Genomic DNA, 27,755 nt, shown 5'->3' on the forward strand with positions numbered 1-27,755 from the left:
TGTTGACAAGATTTCAGAAAACTTTTGACAACACTTGTGACTATCCTTCGATCATAAGCAAACATTAGAAATATAGGTGGAAAAAATATTGCTCAAGCAGCCTTACACAGAGAAGGAAGGGGAAAGGGATCAGAAATTAATTTTATTAATGGCAATCTTACAGATTTCCTGTCAACAGAAGAAAGTAAATCAAACTGAAATATTTGCTTGAGACTTTAGAATTTAAGTGGCTACAGCTTCTTGGAGTTATGTACATATGCGTAGAGTAGATGCAGTAGATGAGTAGAATGGGTCTTGATATAAACATTTTAGCCCTGTTTATACATGTTACTTATTTGACTGTCAGATGAAATAAAATCACCACTGGGGCTATGCTCTTGTATTAGGCCATTCCAGTCAGCAAACAAATGGAAGGACCACATTCTCCTAACAAGAAAAGACACAAAAAACAGGTGCTGTGGTTCATTGTCCTAGGGGACATTTCTGTTCACTGATGGCCGCTTCAGCCACTCAGCTCGTGCTGATAACCGCGGTTCACGGTCTGCTCCAAGGCTCTGACTCATCACAGGCTTAGTTACCCGTCGCTCACGTTCTGGCACTAAAAATAAATTTCACTGCTTTCTGTGCCCTCGATTCTGTCTCCATCCCGTTGTTTTGTACTATCAGCCGAAGCCTATGGTAAGTGTTTCATTCATAAAGAGATCAATCATGTTAGTGGCTTTGAAGGATGAGGGTTTTTATTTTATTTTGCTTATATGTTATCTACAATGTTTGTAGTAATAAATCTTTACGTAAGTTTGATACATGTAGCAAGAAGTAAGATGTAAATTACCGTCTAAATAGTAAGAGTAGACCATTAGGGTGCTTAAAGAGTTACAATTCGAAGCAAAGTGTAATAATCATAACTCATAAAGTTTGTATTTACAAATACATCAAAATCATCTCTTTTTAGTTTCCTTGATTGAAGAAAATCTGTGATAAACTTTGTAAACTATGTCCATTTGTCTTTCCTTCCTTTCTTTTTCTTTCTTTATTTTTATGAATTTAGGCTGTAAAAACAGAACCTGAAAAGAAATCACAATCAACTAAGGTAAGTGATTTAAGTCAACTAGTGAGTTATTTGGATTCTTTGCAATAATAATGAATAACCAATTCCCTCCATTGGTGGTACTGAATGGTAAAAGGATTTTTGTCAGCTAATTTAATTTATCCTTTTGAACATGATTATATGGAATATATATACAATAATTATAACATTAAACCCATATGTTGTTAAAATGCATATGTAGTATTTTAAAAGTGAAAACAATATATTTCAGAAGGCATTCTGTTCAAACCTAGATTCTTGTTACAGGTCAAGTAATCGTTAAAAAAAAAAAAAAAGCCACAGGAACAAAGGAGAAAGGGCAAAGAGTAATTAGTATCCAATTACTTTAATGATGACGCATCAAGAATAAATGTGTCAGTGGAACCTAGCACCTAAATAACTTAAAGATGCGAGTCTTTCCTAAGAAACCAGCTGGGTTTGTCTTGACAGTCTTATCTCAGTGGGTGGAACTAGTTATCAGTTACTTGAGACACAGCACTGACTCTCCCTTGGGAATGCTTCCCTTGCTTTCCTGCTTCATAGCTGTCTAGACTGAAAGCCAGTCTCTGTCCACATGGAGATGGACCTTGGGGTGTCTGCAGGCGGGGCAAATGTTTCTCCTCAGTAAGAGGCTGTGCTGTTTTCTTCCACGCACGTTAAACAAATACTCAGATAAGACCAAGGTTTCCTGTGGGAGCATGGAGATGCTTTGGGCTGATGGACTTGAAGTGCAGACAAGGGTCAGGCCATCTGAGTGAAGGGTGAGGCTTATCTGATTTTGTGTAAGGCCTCTTGGTGGCCCCTGAGGATGATAATTCCATAGTCTACTCTAGAGGAAGAATTCAGCAGCTAGGCGGAAATTGTCTTCTATTCCATATTTAAATGCTTTTGGTTATCTACCCAATCTCAAGAGAATTGGGTTTCTGGTAATACCTTCTTCTCTACTTGTAACACAGAAAAGATATGTAAATCATTTAATTGAAGAAAATACAGTGTTCTTCATCTCCTATGAAAGGAGATTTTTAAAAAAATTTCTATAGTAGAATTCCCTATCAACAAACTCAGTGGTCACAGTGATCATTTGACATCTTTGTTGATGAACCTGCAGTTACCAAATGATCTTCATGAATTGTGAAAAACAGCCAATAATTCAGAGATATATACCTATTTGAAAAATCACTTTATGAAATAATTTTTCATTATTCTTCTGATAATTGTCATTATCAGACGTTGGTAGGATTGCTATTGACCAGACAGCACATGTCTACGTCTGTAACTGGGCCTTTCTCCAGAGAGGCAGAGTGGTATAATTGGGAATTTTGTTCTTGATCCTATTTGGATATATGAAAACAGTGGACTCCAATATAATTGAGATTTTATCTTTTGACATTGACAGCCATCTGTGGTTCATGAGAAAAAAACCCAAGAAGTAAAGCCAAAGGAACACAAAGAGGTAAATAATTATCATTAGGACTTGATAGTGTAAGGTGAAGCCTTTGTGTGTGTGTGTGTGCGTGTGTATGTGTGTGTGTGTGTGAGATAAAATTCTAAATTCAACGTCATTCAAGACTTCAGTCCAACTGAGGATGGCTATTAGTTTTTTGCCTAAAATGGTGCCACCATGTGGCAATAGCAGGATTTGCAATTTATTCGTGATTCTTGGCTGAATTTGGGAGGAGGGATTTGGGTTATTTAAAATTTGGTACTTAAAGTGAAATATTTATATCACTAATTTAAATTCGCACAATTCAAAACTACATAAAATACAACTGTTATGAACACTTGCTACTCCACAGAGAAAAGTATCAGTATTTGCCGTCTTGTGGACAATGTATTGTCTGTGTTTTCAGCCAAAAAGCCTACCCAAGCATGCATCAGATACAGGAAGCAAGCATGCTCATCAAGAAAAAGCAGTTTCCAGATCAAGTGAGCAGCCGACATCAGAGAAATCAACAAAACCAAAGGTAAATAAAGCTGATTGATAGATAGGAAAACCTATCTAGCTGATATCAGCTAGGGAATAAAATACAGGTCCTCTGTCTACAATGACAGAGGTGAATTCACCTACAATGTGTAGGTGAATCTGGGGAGCTATGCTGAATAGATCTTATATTATAATGATTTAGTGCTATCATTTTACTGGTTTTGCAAATAGCCTTGTGGAAACTTGGGCCTCTCAAAGCCAGAGAAGGGCATCAGATGAGTCTAGGAGATGTTCCGTCCAGCCTCTCTCACTGCCCACAAGTGCCCCATTATGACTGCAAGGTGGCAGGCTCTGGTGTCGCACAGAGAGGAAGCTTGGGATTGAGGCTGCCTCCTGGACCCCTCTCCTCATGGGCTATGGGAGCACAGATGACTTGCTTGATCTGCTCTTTACTTGGAAGTCTTAAAGAGTTTTTAAAGTCTTGTTGTAGAAGAACTTATAGAGCCAAAAATCAGAAATAGATTCCCTATTTCCAGAGCCAATGGGGGTCAACTATTAGCGGACCTATGAGAAGAACTTTTCCATTAAGAGCTCTTGGAAGATGAGAACTAGGCCTGCTTAACAATATACTTTAAATCAGAGATTGCAGATTTGGGGCCCACCAGTTAAATGCAGCCCGTGTATATTTTGTTCAAATCTATTTTGTTTGGCGTATAGTACTATTAAAATTATTTTAAATTAGCTGCCAACAATTAAAGTCAGAATATTTCATATAAAATCCAAATTTCTAGCTTTTTTTGAAAAATCAGAATATCTGGTAATGGTGGGCTCACGTGACAACAATCCATCAGAGCCTTTACACCTGGTGTATGTGCTCCAGCCTGTCACAGCACCTACCTGGCCCGCTTCACCTGTTTGTGTTACCTGCATGGACTCCAGAAGCTCTTGAGTCCAGCCTTATGTGGTGCCCAGAGTTGCACCATGTGCAGTAGAAGCTAGTGACCATTCTTCTACAAGATGTCCACGAGGGCAGACTGGCTCGGTAGTGACAATTGAAATGTGTGATCACAAAGATCGTCATTCACAGATACTCAGTCCTGTCAATTTTTTATCCCCGCCATTAGACTAAATCACAGGACACGATTTCTGCTGATGGAAAGAGTGTTGGTGGTGGTGTAGCAGCAGCATCTGGCAAACCAGATGACAAGGTGAGTGCACGTAAGCAGACATAAATGTATATGGGCCTCGATGCTTATCAGGTCTCTTTCATGGGAAACGTATGCTCAGTGCAGACCCGTTCCAACCTGGCGCTTTAGGTCTGGTTCTCGTTAACCATTTAGGGTTCCAGTTTTATCATACTCAAATAACCTATCATTTGGTAAAACTAAACACTGTTCATATGTGCAATTTTGTGAAGTGGAGCATGCATCTGAAGGATGTAGAGTGAGCAAGATACCAGAAATGATTTTAAAATCCATACGTTCAGTAACTATTGAGCACCTGGGGTGGATAAGGCCTGGTGTCAGTACCAAGGAAATTACCGTGTGAGTTGACTCAGATCCTGCCTTCGAGATTTACAGGTGTGAAGTAAAGCAAATAAAATTGCCGTGAGTATTTTAATAAGCATTACTCTCAGCTTTCAACACGACGCCAGCTATCTTGATACTAGTAAATCATGAACAGTCATGACATCTACATGAATGGATATGGGAGGTTTTCAAAGGAGACATCCCAAGCCCCCTCAGGAGAGTTTATGTGCCCTGCTGGCTAATCATGGGCAGGTCTCCCTCAGATCCTTTGAAGAGCTACTTTAGATACTGGCCCAGAAATGCAAGATGAAAAGTAGTCCACCATTTCCACCCATAGCATTACAGAGTCAGACATCAGTGTGGAGGCCGTGTCTCCCTAGAAATGCTCTACTTATTTCTCGAGAAGCTACGAGTAAGTAATTGAAGCAACAATGAGAAGATGGAAATGGAAATAGAGAAAAGGTAGTCTTATCTATTTTCCTGTGTCTCAAAATGGAAAAGGGATCCCCCTGCAGGCTAGATGGTAAAGAAAATCATAGGATATACAGGTATGGCACATCTCCCTGAATCATCCATTTTTCTCAGATTTTGTAAAAGGCACATTATTTTAATCCAAACTTATGCAGATATCTTATGGAGTAATGGCAAAATTTACATAGACTTTTAAACGAAAATACCCAACTTAAAAAATTTTTTTTCTTGCAGCAGACCGCTTGTATACTACCTCAAGACCCCCACCCCCACCCCAGGGATACACGTGACTCTCTTGTGTTGATGAGAAGTACCTAAATGATGTGGTTTGAAAACTGGATAGATTGAAGGCAGAGGGTTAGATCTATGAGAACAGATTTAAAAATGTAATCCAAATTTGAAATTTTATACTAGATATAAATTAGCCAGGGTTATCAGTCAAATGTAGACAGTAAAATTAGGAGATGCTTATCTGGAATTCTGTTGGGCATTGACCTGTGCTGGAACTTGTGGCAAATCATTTCACTTTACCTCTGATTGGTCTCCCTTAAAATGGGATTGATCAGATCTGCATTTTTTTAGTATGTACCGTGTTTAAAGCACTGTGGTCTGACTCTGCAGGACACCTGGGCTGCAGGCTGGCCCTTCTGGGGGTGGGGAGAAGACCGTACACCTGGGGCTGCAGTTTGAGGCGGATTAAGACAGGCCCCCACAGGGAGCTCTGTGGTGAGGAACAGAGGGATTCTGTCTGATTTGGGGAATCCACAAGGAATTGAGTTAGGTGTGGAAGGAAGGCTAGGATTGCAGGCTTGCAAAGGCATCAAGGTGGTACATCTTATACTTTTGGATACAAAGTGCATTCCAGTGTGGGTGAAGCACAGGGGCAGTGGGTGGTGGGGACTGTAAGACCAGAAAGTCGGGTTGAGGCGCTGCTGTGGGGAATGCTAAGGTCAGTTTATACACGTGGTAGTGATTCAGCTGGCAGCGATCAGCAGTGAAGATTAGAGAACAGATGGGGTGATGATTAAAATCAAGCTGCAGAAGGATTAAGTGGCCGTGGTGGGTGGGATGAAGTGCAGTAGTGCTAGGAAGGTGGAAGGCTGGTCAGGGGCTGCTTCCGTAGTCCTGTGAGTCCTAATTTAGCCTAGTAGATCAAGGGTCAAGTAAGATAGTGGGGAGCAATGCAGGAGGCATTGCAGAGGTAAATCTTGGCAGAGACTGAAGAAGCAGCAGCTCGAAGAAGTGGACACTTATTGAAAGAATTCATGGATGTTGCAAAGACTGGCAGTGGGCCTTGGGAGAAGCCACCAAGAGTAGTGAAGAAAGGGACAGGCAGTTCTGGATTCAAATCTTGGTCCTTCTGTCCTTTACTGCGTGACCTGGGAAAAGTTATTTAACCTCTCTGAGCCTTGCTTTCCACATAAGTACAGGAGATTAATCTTATTTATGCTGTTCTGAAAAAGGATATAACACACACAACATAGTGTCTGGCACAGAGCAGAATTTCAGTATGATCAATTCTATTCATATTATAATGAATTCTTTTTTTATTGAAATAACTACATAACATAACTAATAACATAACTACATCATGTTCACCACCAAAAGTCTAGTTGCTGTCTGTCACTGTTGAATTCGTTTTTAAATATGTAATATTATTGAATTTTATAAAGGTATGTGAGAAGGAGTTTTTATTTCTCTCTAAATCCCCACCAGAAAAAAGAAAGTAAATCTTTAACGTCGGCTGTACCAGTTGAAGCCAAACCAGAAAAACCGTCTGGAGAGGTATGAGGATTGCAGTACATTTCTACATAAGATATTTATTCATAGTCTCTATATTTATCATGATCTGATTTCTTGAGGACAAACGATACGAGGTGGGGGTAACTTAAAAGACCTTTTTAATAAAATATTGTTTCAAGCTAATATGACTGAGTTGAAAGTGTGATTTTCTCATGTATATTTATAACATTTTGTATTATAACCCTCTGTTCTGAAAACTCCAGTTATATCTCAGAGAGTTTACATTCCAGTTTCTCTCCTGCAAATACAGCTCCTTTCACCAGAGGTATCACTAAAGAATGTCAGGCAGTTATTCATTTTGAAATTCCTGACTGAATCCGTCTAAAGCTAACAGGCCCCAAATTCTATTACATGATCAAGTGAGTCCTAAAATTGTAGTGGGAACATAGTAGTTGCAAAAAAAAATTTTAAACAATCATTTCAATCTGAGTTAAATAGTAGTCTTTCCCCAAATTGTTGTTTTCCCCTTTAAATCTGGATTATTCTTCTCAATGAATCATTCTTAACCTCAAAAATATGATGGAGGTACTCTTTCATTCATTATACTGATTTAAGTCCATATTGACAGAGTAAATTGTCACTTCTTGTAAGTTTAACATACCTTTCAGGGAATTTCTGTTTTGTAAACATTTTTGGGCAAAGAAGTGAATAAAAAAACACGAATGAAAGAACACAGGGCAATCCATTTTTGAAATGGATTCCATTTGGAAGAGGTGCTATAGAGAGATTTTGTTGTGGTTCTTTCTATATATAACTATGGGAAACTATTGATAAGCAATAAATACGAAGCATTTCTCCTATTGAATATAGTAACATGGTCATAATTCTTTGTATTTTGTTTTGTCTTTTCTTTTTTTTAACTGTCAGTGCATTGGACTGGCAGCTTTAATGAACCATACATTTGTTCATGTAATTAATGCCTTTAGACTTATTGAAACTGTGATTCCTACCTGAATATGACTTTTTATCTTTCCAACCTAGAATCTGTACTTTGGGGCTTTAAATAATAAGGTCTATTAGATACCAGATTTTAAAGATTTTGATATTTGAAGAACTTTTGATGTTTTGTATTTTTCTACACAGAATGGTTTTTTTTTAGTTAAGTCAAAAGTGATATGTAACATATGTTACATATATGTAACACATAACTTTTAAATATCTGCTCTCTTTCTTTTCCAGTCAGGCATAGATGCTGCTTTGGATGACTTAATAGACACTTTAGGAGAACCTGAAGGCCCTGAAGAAGATACTACAACATATACTGGACCCGACATTTCGGTGTGTGATCTTGATGTCTGTAAATATTCATATTTAATGGGTAGGAGAGGGGATAGGCCATGAAGTCATGGTCATGATGCACAAAAGAATACCTCGTGTTCTGTCACTTGGAGAGAAACAGGCTGATGTCAGTATCATAATAGCAACTAAAAATTAGTTTTGGGGATGGAAAGGGTTTGTCCTGTGGTAGCTATATTATTACATTGATTCAGCGAACATTTACTCATTGTCTGTGTTGAGACTGGCGCTGGGATACAGGCTACTGGGTCACAAAGACCTATTTCTCTTCTCGAGATTTAAGTCCAGTGGACTTGAACTTATTTTGATTTCCAGATATTTTCCCATCCTATGGCTTGAACTTATTTTGATTTCTAAGTATTTACCACCCTCAGTTCATCCCTATTCCTAATTCCTAAAAAGCAATAAAATTATATGTTCCTTCGTATTAAAAAAATGCCAAATTGGAAGAAAATGTTTGCAACAGCTGTAACAAAGGATTTGTTTCTAGAATTTATGAAGAATTTTAAAAGTGAGAAAAAGATAACCCAATAGGAAATTAGGAGAAAACTTGATTGGCCAATAAACAAATAAAATGAAGATCTCCCTAGTAATTAGGAAAATGATATTAAGTAGAGAGATACCACTTCACACTTACCAGATTGGCAAAAGTGAAAAGTCTGACTGCTCGCCTAGAGATGGTGCATGCTGAAGATGTGCATACTTGTCAATCTGCAATTCCACATCTACAAAGATTCCCTCGGGGGGCGGCTCACCCGTGGGTGCAAGGAGTTATAAGAACAGATGAAACATTGGGAAACGATTTTGTTCGGCAGGAGACAAGATAATATAGTGGAATACTTTATAGAGGATAAAATGGATTATTTGTGTACCAACATGAATATATTACAAAAACATTATTTTGAATAAAAATAATACATTGCAGAATGATATATAGAATATGATGCCATTTATATAACATTTGAAAATATGCTAAGTAATGCTGTATATTGTTTGTGGATACCTAACATGGAATAATTGTTTTAAATTATGCTCAACTTTAAGTGGATGGATATGAAAAAGTTCAGAATGGTGGCTATCTCTGGCTAACAAGGAAGGGGTGTGGGGTTGGAGAGGGCTACACAGGAGACATCACTGTGTCTGATTTCTTTCTTAGAAATCACATAAGAAATAACTATAGATCTGATAGAATTGGGTGTTGGGTTATGTAGAAATTCATTTTATTAACTCCACTTTTGTATGTATTAGAAATATTAGATAATGAAAAACATTTGAAATGTATTTTAATATAGGAATGAAATTTAATGTAATGGTTTGAATATTTTCTAACATTACATATGGGTTAAGCTAATAAAATTCGGGCAAGTATATGTATAAACTTAGAATTTCAGAGTTGTGTAAAGTACAGTCATGTGCTACATAATGACATTTTGGTCAAAAAAAGACTGCATATACGATGGTGGTCGCCTAAGATTAGTACCATATAGCCTAGGTGTGTAGTGGGCTGTACCATCTAGGTTTGTGTGAGTACACTCTATGATGTTCACACAACGATGAAATCGCCTAATGATGCATTTCTCAGAATGTGTCCCTGTCGTTCAGTGATGCCTGACTGTATTGACTTCTTAATGATTTATATTTCATCTCAATAGTTCCCTGAATAGTGGAATAGTACTTTGGTTTCAGAATATACATGTGACATTCTCAGCTAATTAATTACATAATATCCCTGTGTGTGTGATTTTGTTCCAGGAACCAATAAGTTCTTCCTACCTAGAGGAATTGGGTAAAAGAGAAGTCACACTTCCTCCAAAATATAGGGAACTTTTGGCTGTAAGTTAATCATTTACTTTTACTTTACTGTTTCCTTTTTGGAATGTAATTTTTATCACATCAATATATTCACAATTTTTTAAATTTAGAAAATATAATGGGGCATGTGAAATTGTCATTGCTGTGATGCTCACTGTATTAGTTTGCTAGGGCTGCCATAACAAAGTACCACAGTCTGGATGGTTTAAACAACAGAAATTTATTGTCTCACAGTTCTGGAGGCTAAAAGACTGGAATCAAGGTGTGGGCAGGGTTGTGAGGGAAGGATCTATTTTAAGCCTCTCTCCTTGGTTTGTAGATGGCCGTCTCCCTCTGTGTACGTATCTTCACATCGTCTTCCCTCTATGTGTATTGGGGCGTTCAAATTTCCCCTTTTTATAAGAACACCAGTCATATTGGATTAGGGCCCATCCTAATGTCTTCATTTAACCTTAATTACCTCTTTAAAGGCCCTATCTCCAAAAACAGTCACATTTTGAGGTACTAGAGGTTAGGACTTTAACATATGAATTTGAGGAGGACACAATTCAACCCACAGCACTCACTGAGCAATACATTTTGCCATTGTAAGGATTAATTTTGTCTTCTCATCAAATTAATATTCATTTCAGAAAAAAGGAGTCACAGGGCCTCCTCCAGACTCTCTGGTGAGTTTACATAAATGTCTTCTAAAATTCAAATTAACATTTTTTATATCTTTCGTTTGGGGATAGGACTATTAATTCTATATTTTGGGATTATGACTAATCTCTAAATCGGTTGAAGTTTCCATCTGTTCAGAGAACAGGGGTGGGCAGGGGGGTTGTTTCGTTGCTCGTTGGTTTCACATGTTTTTTGAGGGGAAGAAGAATGGAGCCAAGAAAGCTTGAGGATAAAATAATGTTAATAAAAATAGAACGAGAAGATCCTAACATGTAATATGTTTACAAGAGGACAACAGGAAAATAATATTTCTTGAGTACCCATTCCCTTCCAAAGATTAGCTTTCATCTGTTATTTCATTAACATATCTCATTTGGTGGTAAAGGAATTACAAAAGTACGTTCTTCATTTGCTGGGTCTGTAATCCGATTTTTCACTTGAATGGTTCCTATGTGTTACCCATCATGGTGCCTGTTTCTTTAGAAACCTGTGGGGCCCGATGATGCCATAGAGGCCTTGTCTTCTGACTTCACCTGTAGTTCTCCTACTGCTAGTGGACAGAAAACTGAGGAAGAGGTATTGTTTTCAGTATAATTGGGGGCACTTGTTAAAAACCATCTCGAACTTTAAAACAACAACAACTTTTTAGTTCTGGTTACTGCAATTAGATTTTCGTCATCTATAAGTCTAAATTTTTGTATTTTGTTTTTCAGAAATCTGCAGGAGAAGTTTTAAAAGCTCAGTCAGCCACGGTCATCAGAAGTGCTGCTCCACCCCAGGAGAAGAAAAGAAGGGTGGAGGAGGTATAAATAATTACTTCTTTGAAAATAACCGTAGTCCACCTGACAGCAGTTGCTTTCCTGATGCTGCTCTCGCTGATTCGGGACAATCCTCCTAGTGTATTACACGTGATGAGGAGCATCTTCCTCCCCCCAGGGTCTGTGTGGATTAGTGAAACCAATCAGGGTGATAGCAGTCATCTCCAGGCAGGCCTTCTTTGTTTCTACACACGCTTATGGGTGGTTTCAGCCCAGTCTTCTTGGTCATGAAACAAGACTGTCTCACAGTTACAATACACAGATGGGCAGGACACCGGAGGAATCCCACTCTTGGAACAGAAAATTTCAACTTGATTTCCTAAAGGAGTTTGAGCCCTGTGAGTCACTAGAGGGATGTTGTTGTAGTTGCTTCTGTCTACCTTTCTTTTGTTTTTTTTATAATTTTATTTATTTATTTATTTTTTCCCCCCAAAGCCCCAGTAGAGAGTTATATGTCATAGCTGCACATCCTTCCAGTTGCTGTATGTGGGACGCGGCCTCAGCATGGCCAGAGAAGCGGTGCGTTGGTGCGTGCCCGGTATCCGAACCCTGGCCCCCAGCAGCGGTGTGGGAGCACTTAACCACTAAGCCACGGGGCTGGCCCCTGTCTACCTTTCTTAACCACAATCAGCTATGACTTAATTCTCACAAATCCTAAAAGGTGGTCCTGCAGCTCTGGGCTGGTGGAGAAAATAGTCCCATGTGCGAACAGTCATGATAATGCCAGGAGCAGTTTCTGTGGGGGCTGCTCTGCCTCCCCCTCCGGGAGTGGGCAGTTTATTTTTATCTGGCTGACTGGGAGCGGTGGTGAGCACCACACCCCTGAGAGTGGGAGTTCCTACAGCAAACAACCATAGAGCCTTCAGAGGAGAAGGCAGTGGCCACTTCAGGTTTCCCTGCCTCCTGGGCTTAGCTGTTTTCCTAAATGACAGAATTGTCGAGTCATTTTTAGAGATGCAGTTTTAGAAAAAGAAAAACAGGATAGTGACAGTTTACTTCTTGCAGCTTTTATTTTGATAAGAGTATTTTATAGTAACTATTGTTATAGTTCTAGCTTGCTCATAAGGGGTGAAGAGTGCCCCAGAGAGCACTGTTACTGTAGTAAGGTGTCTTAGCTCCAATTTTCACTCACTGGTAAGTTCTTTTTTCTTTCTCTCTTTTTGCTAGGGTTCAAACAAAAGGGCCTTCCTACGTCCTTCCTCACTCCACGTTTCATCTAGATTTAGAATTTATATTTCACCAAGAAGTGGATGGATTGTTTAGGCTGAGGAGATGTTCTCTTTTTCAATGTACTGAATTTCTCCTTTTTAACAGGAGGCAATGAGCGATCAGGCCCTGGAGGCGCTCTCAGCTTCGCTGGGCAGCCCGAAGCCAGACCCTGAGCCCGACTTCAGCTCCTTGAAGGAGGTTGATGAGGTACTGGCGTGGGGGTTCGTATGCAAAGCCTGTTAGTGTGCAGGTTACGAAGCTAAATGCATCACACGCGTAGAGAATTCTCACGCGACTTCTATTTTACTGGAGATGAAAAATGAACTCTTCGTTCTGCCTGACTTTCAGAATCTGGTTAATTTAGATATTTATTGCTGGGTAATTAGCAACCAAGAAGGCTATTTAATTGTCTTGTAAAACATCTGGAATTTTAACATTTAAACTGAACGCTCATCTCCTTTGCCAAAGCTTAAATGACACCTGACTACATGAGATAACACGGAGGCCGTGGCCTGCTGAGAAATAGGTTTGTCTGCTCTCGTGGAAATTGGAAACTTGTAATTGCAGAAGGGTTCCAGGTGCTTCTGTTTATAAGGAGAGAGGGAGATGGCTGTGGATGGGGTGGGGAGAGCCTTCTTTTTATAACGATTGGGAAACATGTTGAAAATCTTGTCTCAAATTAGAATAAAATCAACAGTTCTCTGTCACTGGAGTTCCTGCGTGTTAGCGTGTGATGCTAGGAGAGTTTATCCCACCCACTCCAAGATCTTAACTAGCCTTCTGAGCCATAGTAAGTTTGTATTTGGTGGAGGCGAGTTTTAATATTAAATTTCAATTTTTAAAGAATTTTTCAACAGTCCTCTGGGGAAAAGGAGGAAGGAAAGGAGAGAGTTGCCCCAGGGGCATTCCCAACAGGGAAGTAGTGAGGGGACATGGAAATGCAGCCTGGGGACCCTCAGGAACCACCATTCTATCAGATCAGGGAGAGGAGCTGGCAGGTGTCGCTGTCACAATGCCGCTGCCTCTGCTGTGTCACTTCCTGTTCTGAGTCACTGGGGAGGGTGAGTCTCACCGACCCCCAGCCACTCTCCCTGAGTCTGGGACTGCCCTGGTCCAAAATGGGCCAATTTCTATCTTCGGCTTTCTTTGAGGCCTCACCGGGCGCAGCGTGGCACGACAAGCTTTGTGAAGGCGAACACAAGGGAGCAGGGGAAGCAGCCCTTGTCCTCCAGGACCAAGTAATGTATCGGGAAGAGAGGAAACTTGATTAAAACACAGGGGGAGAAGCACACTGTGCTTGGAGCAGCCAGATGGATGAAATGTCTCAAGGGAAGGGTGGTCCTGGCAGAACCCTGGCGGTGTCAGGAGACCAAGTTGAGTTGTGGTTCCACCACCAGAGGCTACAGGGCAGCCTGCCAATTGCCTTTTGACTCAGGTTTTTTAACAGATAATTAGGGTGATTTAAGATAATTTGAGGAGAGAAGGTGTAAACTTAAATCCCAGGACACAGAGTCTTAGAGTGACTAAAATCAGATAAGAAGATGTAAAAAACGTTACATAAATATAACTTATAAGTAGTTTGGGTTAACTAGTTTCGGGATGCATATAAATGTGTTAAATCTCCTCTAGAAAACTTCAGCAACAGTAAACTGAAATTTTAACAAAAAGAACTATTTTTTTTCCACTCTTTCCGGTAGTTTCCACTTTCTTTTCCACTAGTGTTCCTTTTCAATTATCTACAAAGTGTAAATATTTCCTAAGAAGATCTTCCAATCCTCTGGATTATTAAGTTGAATTTTTAGTACCTGATGGCAAATTCACTACTTCCTGGATAATAGTCTGATGTTGTGATAGGGCTCATAAAAGTCAATATCCTATAGGAGTCCACAGCCACTCCAGTACATTCCATACCAGAGAGCTCCCTGAGGAAAAACTACGTAATGCTTCAGAGAAGAGGTCCATGCCTACTTGTCATTCTTATAATGTATCATAACATAAATATTCTATAATGATACCTCTATTGATCTTCCCCATTTCTATATGTAGTTACCTAGTCTGGCGCTATTTCAATTCAGTAGACATTTGTTTTCAGTGCTTACAGTGCAGGCCTTTAAAGACTATCTAGATCAAAGAGAAATAGAAAGGATCTAGCTGTGCACATGACTCTCATTGTCCACAAGCCTAAGTGTAGTGGAGAGGACAGTCTTATCATACAGGTGACCCTTGACTTTCATGAAGGCAGATTTATAGGTGGAGACCCCACAAATCTCTGAATTGGGGAGTACCACTACATAACAGGACTTCCTCCATAGGCTACAGTGGAATATAGCTGGAAATGTGGGGGGGGGGGACCTTTGATCCCTTAATGAGGGTTGTTATTCTATAGAACAATAAAACTAATTCCAAAGCCTGGAAGAGTGCCTGGCTCATTAAAAGTGCTTAGTATTTTTTAAATTGATTAATCCACTAATCATTCAATGGAGAGCTACAGTCTTAGTTTGAGATGTCCATGGGAGCAGTAGATTGAGCTGGAATTTGCTAAGTGCCACTCCCTTTGTGCCCAGGAGCTCCTTCGTTTGTGATTTAAATCCATGCCTTGATATAGGTACAAATTATTATGTCATGGAACTTCATATTACTCACCAGTAGTTTAAAATGCAAATGTTACACCTTGGAAGCCAGTGATCCACTATGGAGCTACACTTTTATTTTATTTTTTTTGTAAGGAAGATCAGCCCTGAGCTAACATCCATGCTAATCCTCCTCTTTTTGCTGAGGAAGACCGGCTCTGAGCTAACATCTATTGCCAATCCTCCTCCTTTTTTTCCCCCAAAGCCCCCGTAGATAGTTGTATGTCATAGTTGCACATCCTTCTAGTTGCTGTATGTGGGACGTGGCCTCAGCATGGCCGGAGAAGCGGTGTGTGTGCACGCCCGGGATCCGAACCTGGGCCGCCAGTAGCAAAGCGCACGCACTTAACCGCTAGGCCACGGGGCCGGCCCTACACTTTTATTTCTAATGCAGTTGTTTATTCATGGTTCAGTAATCCAGTGAAATCCCGGTGTTATTGAAGGGAGTCCTTTTAAAAGAGGTAAAACCAATTATCCATGGATCAGCCAAGATTTGTGTTGAGATGATTCTCCCATTGCAGAGCTGTGTGTAACATTCATGAGAACTGGTTGTTTTTTCCCTCTTAGATAATTGCCTCATTGAGAAAGACAGATGAAACCTGTGAAAATAATTGCAACTGACTTCTGCACTGTGCTTAACTGTCTCAGAGAATGTTTTGTTTACTTTTCTCTGGTGATCCTTACAAGTCAGTCAGCTAGGTAAAAATTATTAGTAGCCCCATTTTACAGCTGTAGAAACCAGCCAAAGAAGGACATAAATGGCTTCCCAAGGTCATAGAGTACCTGAGAGCAGGGCAGGGGCGCTTCCCCAGGATTCCTGGCTGTGTTGTTTTCCCTCAGTCACCCCCTACTGCCTTCCTCACAGTCCTCGCCATGGTCTTCTGCTTTGTAAACTACAAAAAGTAGTTTTTTAGACACTTTTGTCTGATTTGATCTTCTCTACCACACCCATGAAGTACATAAAGTAGTATCATCTTATTTTACATGTATTATTCAAATGTTTATTTTTTTTTCTCCACTTTTGTCAGGCAAAAGCCAAAGAAGAGAAAATAAAGAAGTGTGGTGAAGATGAGGAAACAATCCCATCGGAGTACAGATTAAAACCAGCCACGGTACATTGTTAGCCACGGTGCATAACAGCAGCTCACTCCTCTTGCCTTCACATCATGTTTTGTCCTGTCTGTCCCCATGATGCTTAAGGACATGTCTGTCCCAGTTCAGATATTAACTCGGAAAACCCTGAACCGTTTCTTCTCTGCTCTCTACAGTTGGATCCTTTAAGGGATGGTTTCCTAAATAGTTACCATGTGGTCATTAAAATTCCCACACATTCAAGCGTTTCACCTGTTAACAAGGCTTCACATAGCTCCTTAACCTTAAAGCAGAAGGAACAATTTGGGAATAATTTTTTCTCTAACTGCTATATGAATGAAAGCACCCTAGATCTTTGAGGTGGTAGATACAAATGTACAACGATTTACCAGTATCCTCAGTCAAGGTGGTTTTGTTGGTGGTGGTTTTGGTTTGAGGTGAGGATGGTGGACTAACTCTTGCAATTATATTTGTAATTTATCATTGAAATAATATACATAAACACATGATGGAAAATAGCTGCAATCCTTATATATGCTTATATCTGGAAAGTTTCTCATTTTTAGAAATATTCTAAATGGTGAAACCTCATATCCAGTAAACTAAAACAGTATTGTAGGAATGACATCTACCTCTTCACCCTGGGTTGGAGAATTGAGAATTTTTTTTAACCTTTCACTAATGTAGCTCTATCTTTCTTGCCAAAGAACTTTTTTAAAAATTCTATTTCTTTATCCAATAGATAGAAAAAATTTTTTCAGTAACTTTTCAAGAAAAGTAAATGTGCATTATACTCGATACATTTGGTCTCTTGATTTTTACAGGTCAACTCCTTCTGATACTTTATAAAAAATAAATCTGAAATACAAATTCGCTCAAATATAAGAAAAAAAGCTCTCCCCTCATATCCTGAAATTCCCTAAAACAAACTTAATGGGACATGAAAGCAAAATTTTCTATTTCATTTTCAATGAATTTTCAATTTCATTTACAGGATAAAGATGGAAAACCACTATTGCCAGAGCCAGAAGAAAAACCCAAGGTTAGGAAATAAGTTTTTTCTCATACTTAAAAAATAATAGAACTATGAAGTATAAATTGAGATAATTCCGACAGACTGGATTTCACTGTGGAGACTTGTATGTCAACCTGGTATTAAGGAGAGGCAGAGGGGTTATGCAAAAAGCCCAAGGTCACACAGCTAGAAAATAGCAAGGGCAGGACTCAGAACTCAGACTGTCCAACTCTGCAGCTCATTCTGCCATGGATTAGGGTATGTGGAGATTTTGACTAGTCACAGTAAACAAATAATACTACTTCCCACCTGAAGAAACTGTAGGGGTAGCAGAACTTTCCTGCCAAACCCCTGCATAGTCATAGAAAAGGAGTATAGCATCCATGTTTTCTCTGACTTACTCAGAAGGGAAGTCATTAGGAAGTAGAAAAAAACAATCACATAAAAAAAAAAAAACTATACAAATCTTCATAGAAAAGAACAGGCAATTTTATTTGAAGAAAATGACTGTGAAATTGAGGAATCAGGAAAACTTTAGACTAGATAAACCATTAATATTTTTGTGGTACTGAGGTGTTTAATATTCCTTATTTGTGCGTGACGTTTATCTTATATTGGTAAATGAACAATATGCCCTATATAAATTAGCTTTTGGTTTTAGAACCTAAAATATTACCTAATATCTGTTAACCAGAAAAAAGTTTTCTCTATGAAAGCTTTTTTAAGAGTAAAAATAATCACTGCATCATATAAGTGTTTCTTATATTATAGCTCCTGAGTGAATCAGAAATCATTGATGAACTTGCAGAAGATTTTGACCAGTCTCAATGCAAAGAAAAGCAATCCAAGCCAGCTGAAAAAACAGAGGTAAAAATACAAGTCTCTAGTTTGGGCTATTTTCTTACGTTTTTCTATAATCTTAAAAATGTGAGACCGAAACTATTTTAGTATGAAGTAATTGATAAAAAGGCCCATTATGCCATCTTTTTTTATGGGCAGTTTGCCTTTTTCTAGACGTGCTTTTTCCAGCTGACCATGATATTCTTGCAATTTAAGTCCTGTAATTAGTCCTTCAGGAAAGCATTCACACCCATGCTTTCCTTTCTATTCCTGCTTCTGTCACTGACCTAGTGAAAGTTGTCATCGCCACATACCTCCAGATGGCAATGGCCTCTGTCTTCAGTCTCATTCCAGTCCTTGCTGTATGTCCACCAGAATTATTCTGTCCCGAGCACATTTGTAGCACATCATTCCCCTGCTCCAACCCTCAGGAGCTTCCCAGTCCCTAGAAAATCAAGTTCCTGCTAATGTCTTCTGCTCCAGCTTCCTTTCCTACCAAGGTGTGTCCTCGCATCACTAAACTGTGACAGTAAGTGCTTGTGTGTCTCCACGGCTTTTCTCATGTGGTTCCTTCTGTCTGGAATAACCTTCCCTCCTAATTCTAGATTAACTAAAATTGTAATCATCCTTTAAAGCTCTGCTAGCCTTTGTCTCTTGCTTTTTCCTCCCTACACCTTACTACCCTTCCAACTCTTATTGAGCAGAATGCAACACGCCAAGGGGTCTTTCATTCTTTCTTTATACGTCACTGTTAAGGCATGTTACTAACAAGGTTCTGGCTGTGTTGGTCTTCACCTCTAACATTTATACACAGTTCTAAATAGATAGTGATCTCCTTGAAAGACCTCATACCCTATTAATGATCATCTACGGAGCATCTTGCCTATAGGGTAGGCTTTCGTAAATGTCTGGAATAAAGGCAATTTGTTTTAAATTTTACTCTTGTGATAAAGTAAGATAGCACAGTGGTTCTCAAACTTTAGCATACATCGGGATCACCTGAGGGTCTGTTCAAACGTAGACTGCTGGGCTCCACCTCCAGAATTTCTGGTTTAATATGTTGGGGTGGGGGCCCAAGAATTTGCATTTCTAACAAGTTCCCTGGTAGTGCTGAGCTGCTGGTCCAGGGACCACACTTTGAGAACCCCTGGGATAGCATTACTAACTTGCATTTGTACATAAAATTTACAAGGTATTCTTAGATATATAAAAATGATGTATTTATATAAAATATATTGCATTATATAATTGGTATATTATTTTATTATATATGAAAAATAAATAATATACGTAACAATAGTTGCTAAAACTTATTGGGCTTACTGTGTTCCCAGGGACTATGCAAACGCTTCACATGTTTTATCTCATTAAAGCCCATGGCAACCCTTGAGATGTAGGCACTATCATTGTTCTCATTTTACAGATGTGGAAACTGAGTCTCAGAGAGGTTAAGTAACCTACCCAAGGTAAGAGGTAAAACAAAGTTGAAGTAATGGTAGCAGAAGAGTTTTAACATGCCTTGACTTATTTACTACTCAACACTCCTTAGGCATTCAAGCAAATCACGCTCACAGCATATGATAGAGCAGAGTGTATTGTTGATCCATTGTTGTCCAGTCTTACTAATCAGATATTTCTAAAAATTCTTCATCAGACCTGCTTCTTTTTGCAGGAATCTCAGGCTGCTGCCCCGACTCCTGTGGAAGAGGCTGTGTCTCAGACCTCCATGTGTAGTGTACAGTTGGCACCACCCAAGCCAGCTACCTCGGTGAGTGATCCTCTGGGCATTGAGAAAGTAATGTGTTTCCTCCCATGCACTTTCTACTGTATATTACCATCATATTATTCTATTCTGACAAGATAAAAATAAAATCTTAAAGAGTTATAATATCTGCTGTTCTTTGGGCCTCAAGGATGTGCTAGAAATTAAGACTAGATTTAAATTTTAGTTAAACTGCTGCAAGCTGTGTGTTGCTTTCACCTTCTGAAATTCTTTCTAGTTCCTCAGCTGTTGTGGATAATCATGCTTTTTCACTTTCCTGCACCTTTCAAGCCTATTTGGAGTTCCACAAACAGCCCGATGTTACCTTTTGTTGACTCTCCTGGTGGAAGAATCTATACCAATATCATCATGACTCTTCCCCACTCCCGACTGAGGGGAGAACAGATGGACTCAATGCCTTTCCATTTCCTTCTTTTCTTGACTCTCTCTCACTTGCTAATTTTTGTATGAAGCATGGTATTTAACTAGTTGAATCTTTGTTTCCTTTTGAATTCTGTGGGTTTTGTTTCTATTAGCAGATAAAATCTGACTCAGAGGATAATAGCTGATGGAACTATATTTCATTACTACAGACTTAGTGAAGCTACACTCTGAGTAGCTGACTGTTCTAGATGCTTTGTAATATCTTCTCATCAAATTTTCACGAGGATACTATGAAGTCTGTCTGATCATCTCTCTATTATAGATGAGGGAAATGAAGCTTGAGCCATGCACTTAATGTTTCAGAGCCTCAGCTGAGATGAAAGATATGACCCCTGCTACTTTTGAGTCTAATGTGGGTGTGGGCCAGATCTCAAGCTTCCAGGACAATTGGATCATTCTCATATGGAAAAAGGGCCGTGGGAACATGGATGAAGGAGCCCCTCTCCAGGAGGATTTAGGAAAGGCTTGCAGGGAGGACAGGATCACGGTGAGAAGTGGGAGTAGCTCTGCTTTGCTGGGGGGACCAGTGAGCCGAGCACAGGCCGCCACAGAGGTGTGAAGCGCTTGGTGTACTTGGGGTAAGTGCATTTAGTTGTTTGAGAAAAGGGGGCCTTGAAAAAGGTGTAGGGCAAGTGTTCTTGGTGCCTTACGGTGGCTGCTTCCTACCAAGGAAGGCCTTGGTGCCAACTGCAAATCTCCTCCAAGTCCAGGGTCTCTCTCCTGTCATAGACGGGACTTGGCCCCCTTTTGTTTTTTTGAGGTCTCAGGATACTCTCCAGAAACTTTTACGTTGTAGTAACTAGGCCACAGGCCACAGTGGTAAAGAAGAAGAGAGGAGGAGAGAATCTGGGAAGAGACTGGTGAAGGAAGTAGGAACAGGCAGTGATTAGAATCAAAAAGACAATGGCCAACATTCCAGGGCAGAACTCTTGTGACCTAAATGTCTGTCATCTACCTCTCATGCCAAGTATGACTGCCAGGGCCTTGGAGGGCTCAGTTAGTCCCTTTCCAAACTTTATCTTGACTGTAGAGAGTCGAGCACTGGATTTTTAGTGGACAGAAAAAGAAAGAGCTCTTGTTTTTCCATTCTCTAACCTCCTTCCCTGGGCCTCTGCTCCACCAACTCTGGTTTCCACGGTTGCCGAGATTACCATCGCTGAGGTTAGTTGGCATTTCTGGGATTGTGACACCCGTGGGAGCCAGAGAGAAGAGCCGCGGAGTGAGATAAAGCTCAGAGGACTCAAGAAAGGCTTGAGGATTCTTGAGCAAAAGGAAATGGAGCCGAGGAGGGAAATGAATGTGTGCTCTGTGCAGTTCTGGTTTGTTAAAAAAAAAGTTTATTGAGGAAATCCAGAGACCTGAGTTCTAGTTCTGAATTTGACAACATGGGGCCGGCCCCGTGGCTTAGCAGTTGGGTGTGTGCGCTCCACTACCGGCGGCCTGGGTTCGGATCCCGGGCGCACACCGACACACCGCTTCTCCGGCCACACTGAGGCCGCATCCCACATACGGCAACTAGAAGGATGTGCAACTATGACATACAACTATCTACTGGGGCTTTGGGGAAAAAAAAGGAGGAGGATTGGCAATAGATGTTAGCTCAGAGCCGGTCTTCCTCAGCAAAAAGAGGAGAATTAGCATGGATGTTAGCTCAGGGCTGATCTTCCTCACAAAAAAAAAAAAAATGAATTTGACAACATGAAATACTACAGAAATAGAAATTTCAGTCCTTAGTCCTGTTTCCAGATTCCTTAATTCTTAAGACTGCTGCGCCTCCTAGTTTTTCTACCTCTGTTTCACTTATTTCTTAAGCCAAAGGGCACAGGCTTGGGAAGCAGTAGTTTCCAAAGATTCTACAGCACCGAGTAGGAGAAAACTAGAGTAAAGTGTGAGCAGGTGTCTCAGATCAGGTAGCAACTCAGATTGCTTGGCTAAGACTTAGGTACCACTGCAGCTCTTGCACTTGAGATAAAGTCCCAAACAGGTGAAATACATCAGGGAGTTTTGTTGCCCCCGGGAATAAAATCTATGCAGTGTCCAACCGCTAGATGGTGATAAATCACTTTCCACTCAGTTTCCCTTTCCTCACTGGTGCTCTCTCCTTTTGCAGTGCAGCTTAGCAGAAAAACAACTTTTCTTACTTAGAATGATGGCTAAGCTATATAAAAAAGAACGACCCTTTTTAAAATTCCAACATGTACTCCATGTGAGGTCATAGACTTTTATGATAAGAATAAACTTGGAGACATTTTTGACCAAGACCAACCGTAGGAAATTCATCGACATTGCAACCCAGGACTCACACAGTAGAAACAACAGTTTAATGAATGATACTTACCCGTTTTAGGTATGATGCATTCTGTTTTCTATTCTTTCATTAAAAAAAAAAAAGTCCTGGCTATGCACTATTAAATTGATTTTATGAGCCACTAATGTATGGATCATGACCTGTAGTTTGGAAAAAGCCAGATCTAGTCCTATCTTTTAGCCCAAACATAGTTTCTCCTTTATTTTCCTTTTATACCATTTATACTCTGTGTTCATCCAGTTTCATTTTAAATAACTAGCATGGCTGGAGCTCACTACATCATGAGGGAACACATTTCATTTTGAGCAACTGGACCACAGGTCGATGGTTCTCATTGTGTCACTTAGGTTAGTTGGCCACAGGCAGTCACCTGAATCAGCAGGAGCCCACTTTGACCACTAGAAGCCCCGTAGAGAACACAAGCTTTTATACCTCAGTAGATGCTCAGTCTGAGCCACCGTTGCCTCCGGGATGGGCCAGGCTATTTCACAGAACATTGGGAAGAGTATCCTCTTGTGGGCCTTCCTGAAAATCTTTCTCTGCCATCTCTTGAACAATCACCGTAAAGATCACTTCTTTCTGCTTTCCTGGTTTTCAACATCTCTGTGGTATACTCATTCCATTGTCTTCCTTATTTCCAAACCAAAATGCTAGGTTAGATCTTTTAACTTTCTTGGTGTCAGTATATGTTGCACAAACTTAACATTTAATATAAGAAACCTGCTCTAGTTTTTAACATTTTAGGTGTTTTAGACATAGATTCTAATTCAACTGATAATTCAAATTATTAAAAGATGACATGTGGGGCCGGCCTGGTGGCGCAAGCGGTTAACTGCGCGCGCTCCACTCTGGCGGCCCAGGGTTCGCCAGTTCGGATCCCGGGCGCACACTGACACACGGCTTGGCAAGCTATGCTGTGGCGGCATCCCATATAAAGTGGAGGAAGATGGGCGTGGATATTAGCCCAGGGCCAGTCTTCCTCAGCAAAAAAGAGGAGGATTGGCAGATGTTAGCACAGGGCTGATCTTCTTCACAAAAAAAAAAAAAAAGGATGACATGTGCTTCTTATGTAGGCCTAAAATAAGGATATGCTTTTCTGAATTGTTTGATATAGTCTCTTTTAAAAGGAGTGATTAACTACCTACTTAGTATATCCACTAATGTGCTTTTAGAAGGGCACGGTGCCGGATGATGCTGTAGAAGCCTTGGCTGGTAGCCTGGGGAAGAAGGAAGTGGATCCAGAAGATGGAAAGCCTGTGGAGGATAAAGTCAAGGTAATGGCAGCTCAGGTACTTCTAGAAAGTAACTATCGTTGATCGCCCTCGCTCCCAAATAAATTAGTCATCTTTTTTTTGAATATTTCCTACGACACATGACCAGCTGGCTTTCTCTATTACTGTGCATATGGTGATTAATAAGCTAAACGTGAGGGAGCATCAGTGTTTAAGCGCAGCAGTGGATGGACAGCATGCACAGGTCAGAGTTCTCGGCTCACCTTTGTCCACCTGCATTCCCATTGCTGAGGTCCTGAGAGAAGTGGCAGCTGCCCCTACAGCTCCTCACAACTGCCTTTAGGCCCGGCAGGCCTGGTGGTGGTGTGTGAGCCTGCTGAACTAGGATGCAGTGTGTTGAAGATTAGGTTCCTGTAGGAATTCTACACCTGTGGCCATGTGTACATTCTAACCTAATGATGGTTTTATTTACCTCACATTTAGTCACTCAGACATCTACTTTATGGGAAAAGATGTATTAACAATGAAAATGGTATAATTTTTATTCAGGAAAAAGCCAAAGAAGAGGATCGTGAAAAACTTGGTGAAAAAGAAGAAACAATTCCTCCTGATTACAGATTAGAAGAGGTCAAGGTAAACGGGCTGGGGTCTTTTTCTATTTTGTTTTAATTCATACTGAATTTCATATACATAAGGAAAGGACATGGAAACAGACTTGGAATATAAAGATCTTGTTTCTTAATATTTCAAACACCAAATACTATTAGTCCACTAATATCATCCACACTAGACTCAAAGGTAGCAGGGGCCCTATCTTGCATCTCAGCCGAGGCTCTGAAAGGTTAAGTGCCTTTCAGTTTGAGTGTGGAGCACATGTGCCCCCCATGGTCCCATCGGCCACTTGGGAAATTTGCTGCCTTTGCAGCTAAGGGATAGTGGACAACAAGCCCAGGTTCCACTTTCCTCCTAACTGAGGGATGGTCAGAAGGTACGAGCGAACCTGCAGAGATGGAAAAGGGGGTCAAGGAGCTTATGTCAATCAAGGGAGAAGCAGGGAGTACTCGCAGCCATTGCACCTCCTCGCCTTTTGCATAGACAAACAAAAAACCAACTTGCCCAGTTTATCAGGAAAAATCATCATATATATCAGCTTTGCAGTTATTTATTTTTGTGTATGTGGGTGAATAGGATTTACCTTTTATTTCTAAGTCTTTTCCTAAAGAGCCCCAATTTTTGTCCTGTTACTCGGAAGTGGCACTGAGAGGCATTTGAAGCTTGGCATCATCAGAGCCCGAAGTTTCACCACAGGGTGAGCTCGCTGAGGGCAGAGACTGTGTCTATCTCAGCTTCTGTGGTGTTCCCAGTGCTTACTACAGGGATTGGCACACAATCGAAGCACGTTAGTTGGATGTATTGCTTATAAAGTTAACCGGCTTTTTCCAGGCGACTTCTGCAAAGCCCACCCCCCAAGCGAGTGACAGGCTCATCCCATGCTCCCACAGTGTTCCACCCACAAGTGCCCTGTCACAGCACATGTGACTACGTTAACTGTTCTCATGTTTTTGTCCTGCATGTTTTGTCCCCACTAGTTTGTGGGCTTCTGAGGTCACAAGCCATGTCCCATCCGTTTTGTAGCCCCTGTGCCCAGGGAATGCCTGATGTATGTGGGCTGTTTGTAGACGTGAACTAGTTAGAGCATATTCTCTGGTGACAGAATCTAAGGACGAATCTAATTTAGTATTACAACAGCATCAGGTGTAACCTGTCAACCTCTTATAATGTTTACAAGAGTTCACACGCAGGATAAATGTGAAATGATTCAATGCCATGTGTTTCTCTCCCTGGGTAGGATAAAGATGGAAAACCACTCCTGCATAAAGACCCCAAGGAACCACTTCCAGTAAGCAAGCCAGTTTTCTCTGAGTATATCTTTCTCATTTGGCCCTGATTGTTAATTCAGGAAGGGCATAGCTTTCTTTCTAATGAGTTGATCGGCATATAAACAGTGACATCATTTTGAAGAGGAGACCAATGAGGTAGTGTTTGTTGATACATTTCCTGATTCTTGCAGCCCTTGAGTGAAGACTTCCTTCTTGATGCTTTATCTAAGGACTTCACTGGTCCCCCAGACACTTCATCTCTTGTAAGTCTGAAACTCCTGGTTTTACTTCCTTTTAGAGTGGCAGAAATACATGGAAACTTGTGACTTGGAATCTGACTTGGGAGCTGAGGAAACAATCACAAAATTAATGGCCCTCAACACATCATAGCCATTAAAAATGTGTTGCATCATGAAATACTGTTCCAGCACAGGGGATGTTTTCCACAGTATAACTAATTGATGCAATGAGCATGTACTCTATCAAGCACACCTATGAAAAGAAAATTTAAAATTGAGTTTATCCAAAAATTCTTCTCAGACAACTTGGTTATTTCTACAATATCATTTTCCAAATTGCCTCCCAGAGAAACATAGCTCTGTGTGGAATAGATAGCCTTCAAAGGGAATTCTGTTACTAGATGTTGGGTAATGGTAAGCAGGTTTATAACTGTAGGATTTCCAGGGCTTTTTATATGCAAATGTATTATAAGTCTGTTGGAGTTTCCAAACTTATATAACTGCAGAACCTTTCTTTCTGAGGTCTGGGTTATCTGTTTACATCTGTTCCTGTGTGGACAATGGCATGGAAAATATGTATCAGTTGAGAGAGAGAATGCGTGACAACTAGAAGAAATGATTCCTTAGAGTTGCCCAAAGTTTTTGCTCTCGATGAAGCAGTAAACCCTTCCAAGGATTACTAACCAGTGCATGTTCCTCACTACACCCCTATGAAAGCATCACGCCCAGGCAATTCAGTCACCCTGCTCCATGACCTTCCTCTCATCCTCTTCCATACAAACAGACCACATGACAGGAGGCACCCCAGCCCTGATTTAGGGAAGAATATAAGCGAGCAGTATCCTGGGAATGTGGAAGCATCATTACAATGATGCAGAACATCTGAACAAATTGTGGGGGAACCAATGCCTTAATTTCCTTCCTCATCCTGTCTTTATTTTTACTAAAACAGTTAGGGTATTTTTCTTTTAGAAATGAAGAGAAAATGTAACAGTGAATTTATATGCCCCTCCCCCCCAAGGAGATGTATAGACGTGAAATGATTAGAGATAAAACAACCATTTTTTTAAAAATCCTACTCTTAGAGATGAACAATCTAGCCAAGAAAAAGTTTGTTAGTGACAACAATTTAGTTAATAAAGTAGAAATAATCCATTATGGTAAAAGTCAATGGTCAAAATAGAAGACTATTTCTAGGAGAAAGTCCCAAGAACTTTGGGGGAGAAGTATCATATACTGACTCATAATTAACGTTCCAGTATAAAAGGCTACTGTGCATACCGTGTTCTTTGATCACAATAAAATGGAATAGAAATTCTATTTAAAAAGAGAAATTTTAAAATATTAGTGCTGAAATCAAGAAGTAAATTCACAATAGACTATTTTAAAAATCAAGGATAAGACATCACAAATCAAAATCTTTGATAAGCAGCCAAATAAGTATTCATGAGATACATTTATTGTCATAATGCCTTCGTCAGTAATAGAGAAAAAGAGAAACTTGATAAACCAAATGTTAATTGGATTTTAAATTTCAAATTTAAATAAACTATTATAAAGCTATTATATAGCTAATATTATATATTATAAATAAGCTTTTATTTTAAATTTAAATAAGCTATTGTAAAGTAACCAACCAAAAGAAAGGAGCAGTAAGGTGATGAAAATAGCAGCCGGAGAGTTAACTGGCCAACAGTTGTT

General features: G+C 40.0%; 1 protein-coding gene across 4 annotated transcripts in view; it reads left to right on the forward strand.

Moving 5' to 3' along the window:
• Positions 1 to 27,755, forward strand: part of CAST (calpastatin) — a 114,557-nt gene that overhangs the window by 65,548 nt on the left and 21,254 nt on the right. For 3 of the 4 annotated variants that reach the window (XM_058534299.1, XM_058534364.1, XM_058534530.1), the window contains 19 exons: positions 1,049 to 1,090; positions 2,484 to 2,540; positions 2,938 to 3,051; positions 4,136 to 4,219; positions 6,728 to 6,796; positions 7,994 to 8,092; positions 9,863 to 9,943; positions 10,555 to 10,590; positions 11,069 to 11,161; positions 11,299 to 11,388; positions 12,718 to 12,819; positions 16,271 to 16,354; positions 17,329 to 17,376; positions 18,121 to 18,216; positions 19,862 to 19,957; positions 23,876 to 23,977; positions 24,485 to 24,568; positions 25,785 to 25,835; positions 26,007 to 26,078. In XM_058534299.1, the coding sequence (XP_058390282.1) occupies positions 1,049 to 1,090; positions 2,484 to 2,540; positions 2,938 to 3,051; positions 4,136 to 4,219; positions 6,728 to 6,796; positions 7,994 to 8,092; positions 9,863 to 9,943; positions 10,555 to 10,590; positions 11,069 to 11,161; positions 11,299 to 11,388; positions 12,718 to 12,819; positions 16,271 to 16,354; positions 17,329 to 17,376; positions 18,121 to 18,216; positions 19,862 to 19,957; positions 23,876 to 23,977; positions 24,485 to 24,568; positions 25,785 to 25,835; positions 26,007 to 26,078 (1,500 nt within the window). The remainder of the gene's footprint in view (positions 1 to 1,048; positions 1,091 to 2,483; positions 2,541 to 2,937; positions 3,052 to 4,135; positions 4,220 to 6,727; positions 6,797 to 7,993; positions 8,093 to 9,862; positions 9,944 to 10,554; positions 10,591 to 11,068; positions 11,162 to 11,298; positions 11,389 to 12,717; positions 12,820 to 16,270; positions 16,355 to 17,328; positions 17,377 to 18,120; positions 18,217 to 19,861; positions 19,958 to 23,875; positions 23,978 to 24,484; positions 24,569 to 25,784; positions 25,836 to 26,006; positions 26,079 to 27,755) is intronic. The other variant, XM_058534451.1, reaches the window with a different exon arrangement.

The sequence above is a fragment of the Diceros bicornis genome, chromosome 1 (assembly GCF_020826845.1).
Source record: "Diceros bicornis minor isolate mBicDic1 chromosome 1, mDicBic1.mat.cur, whole genome shotgun sequence".
Classification (NCBI taxonomy): domain Eukaryota; kingdom Metazoa; phylum Chordata; class Mammalia; order Perissodactyla; family Rhinocerotidae; genus Diceros; species Diceros bicornis.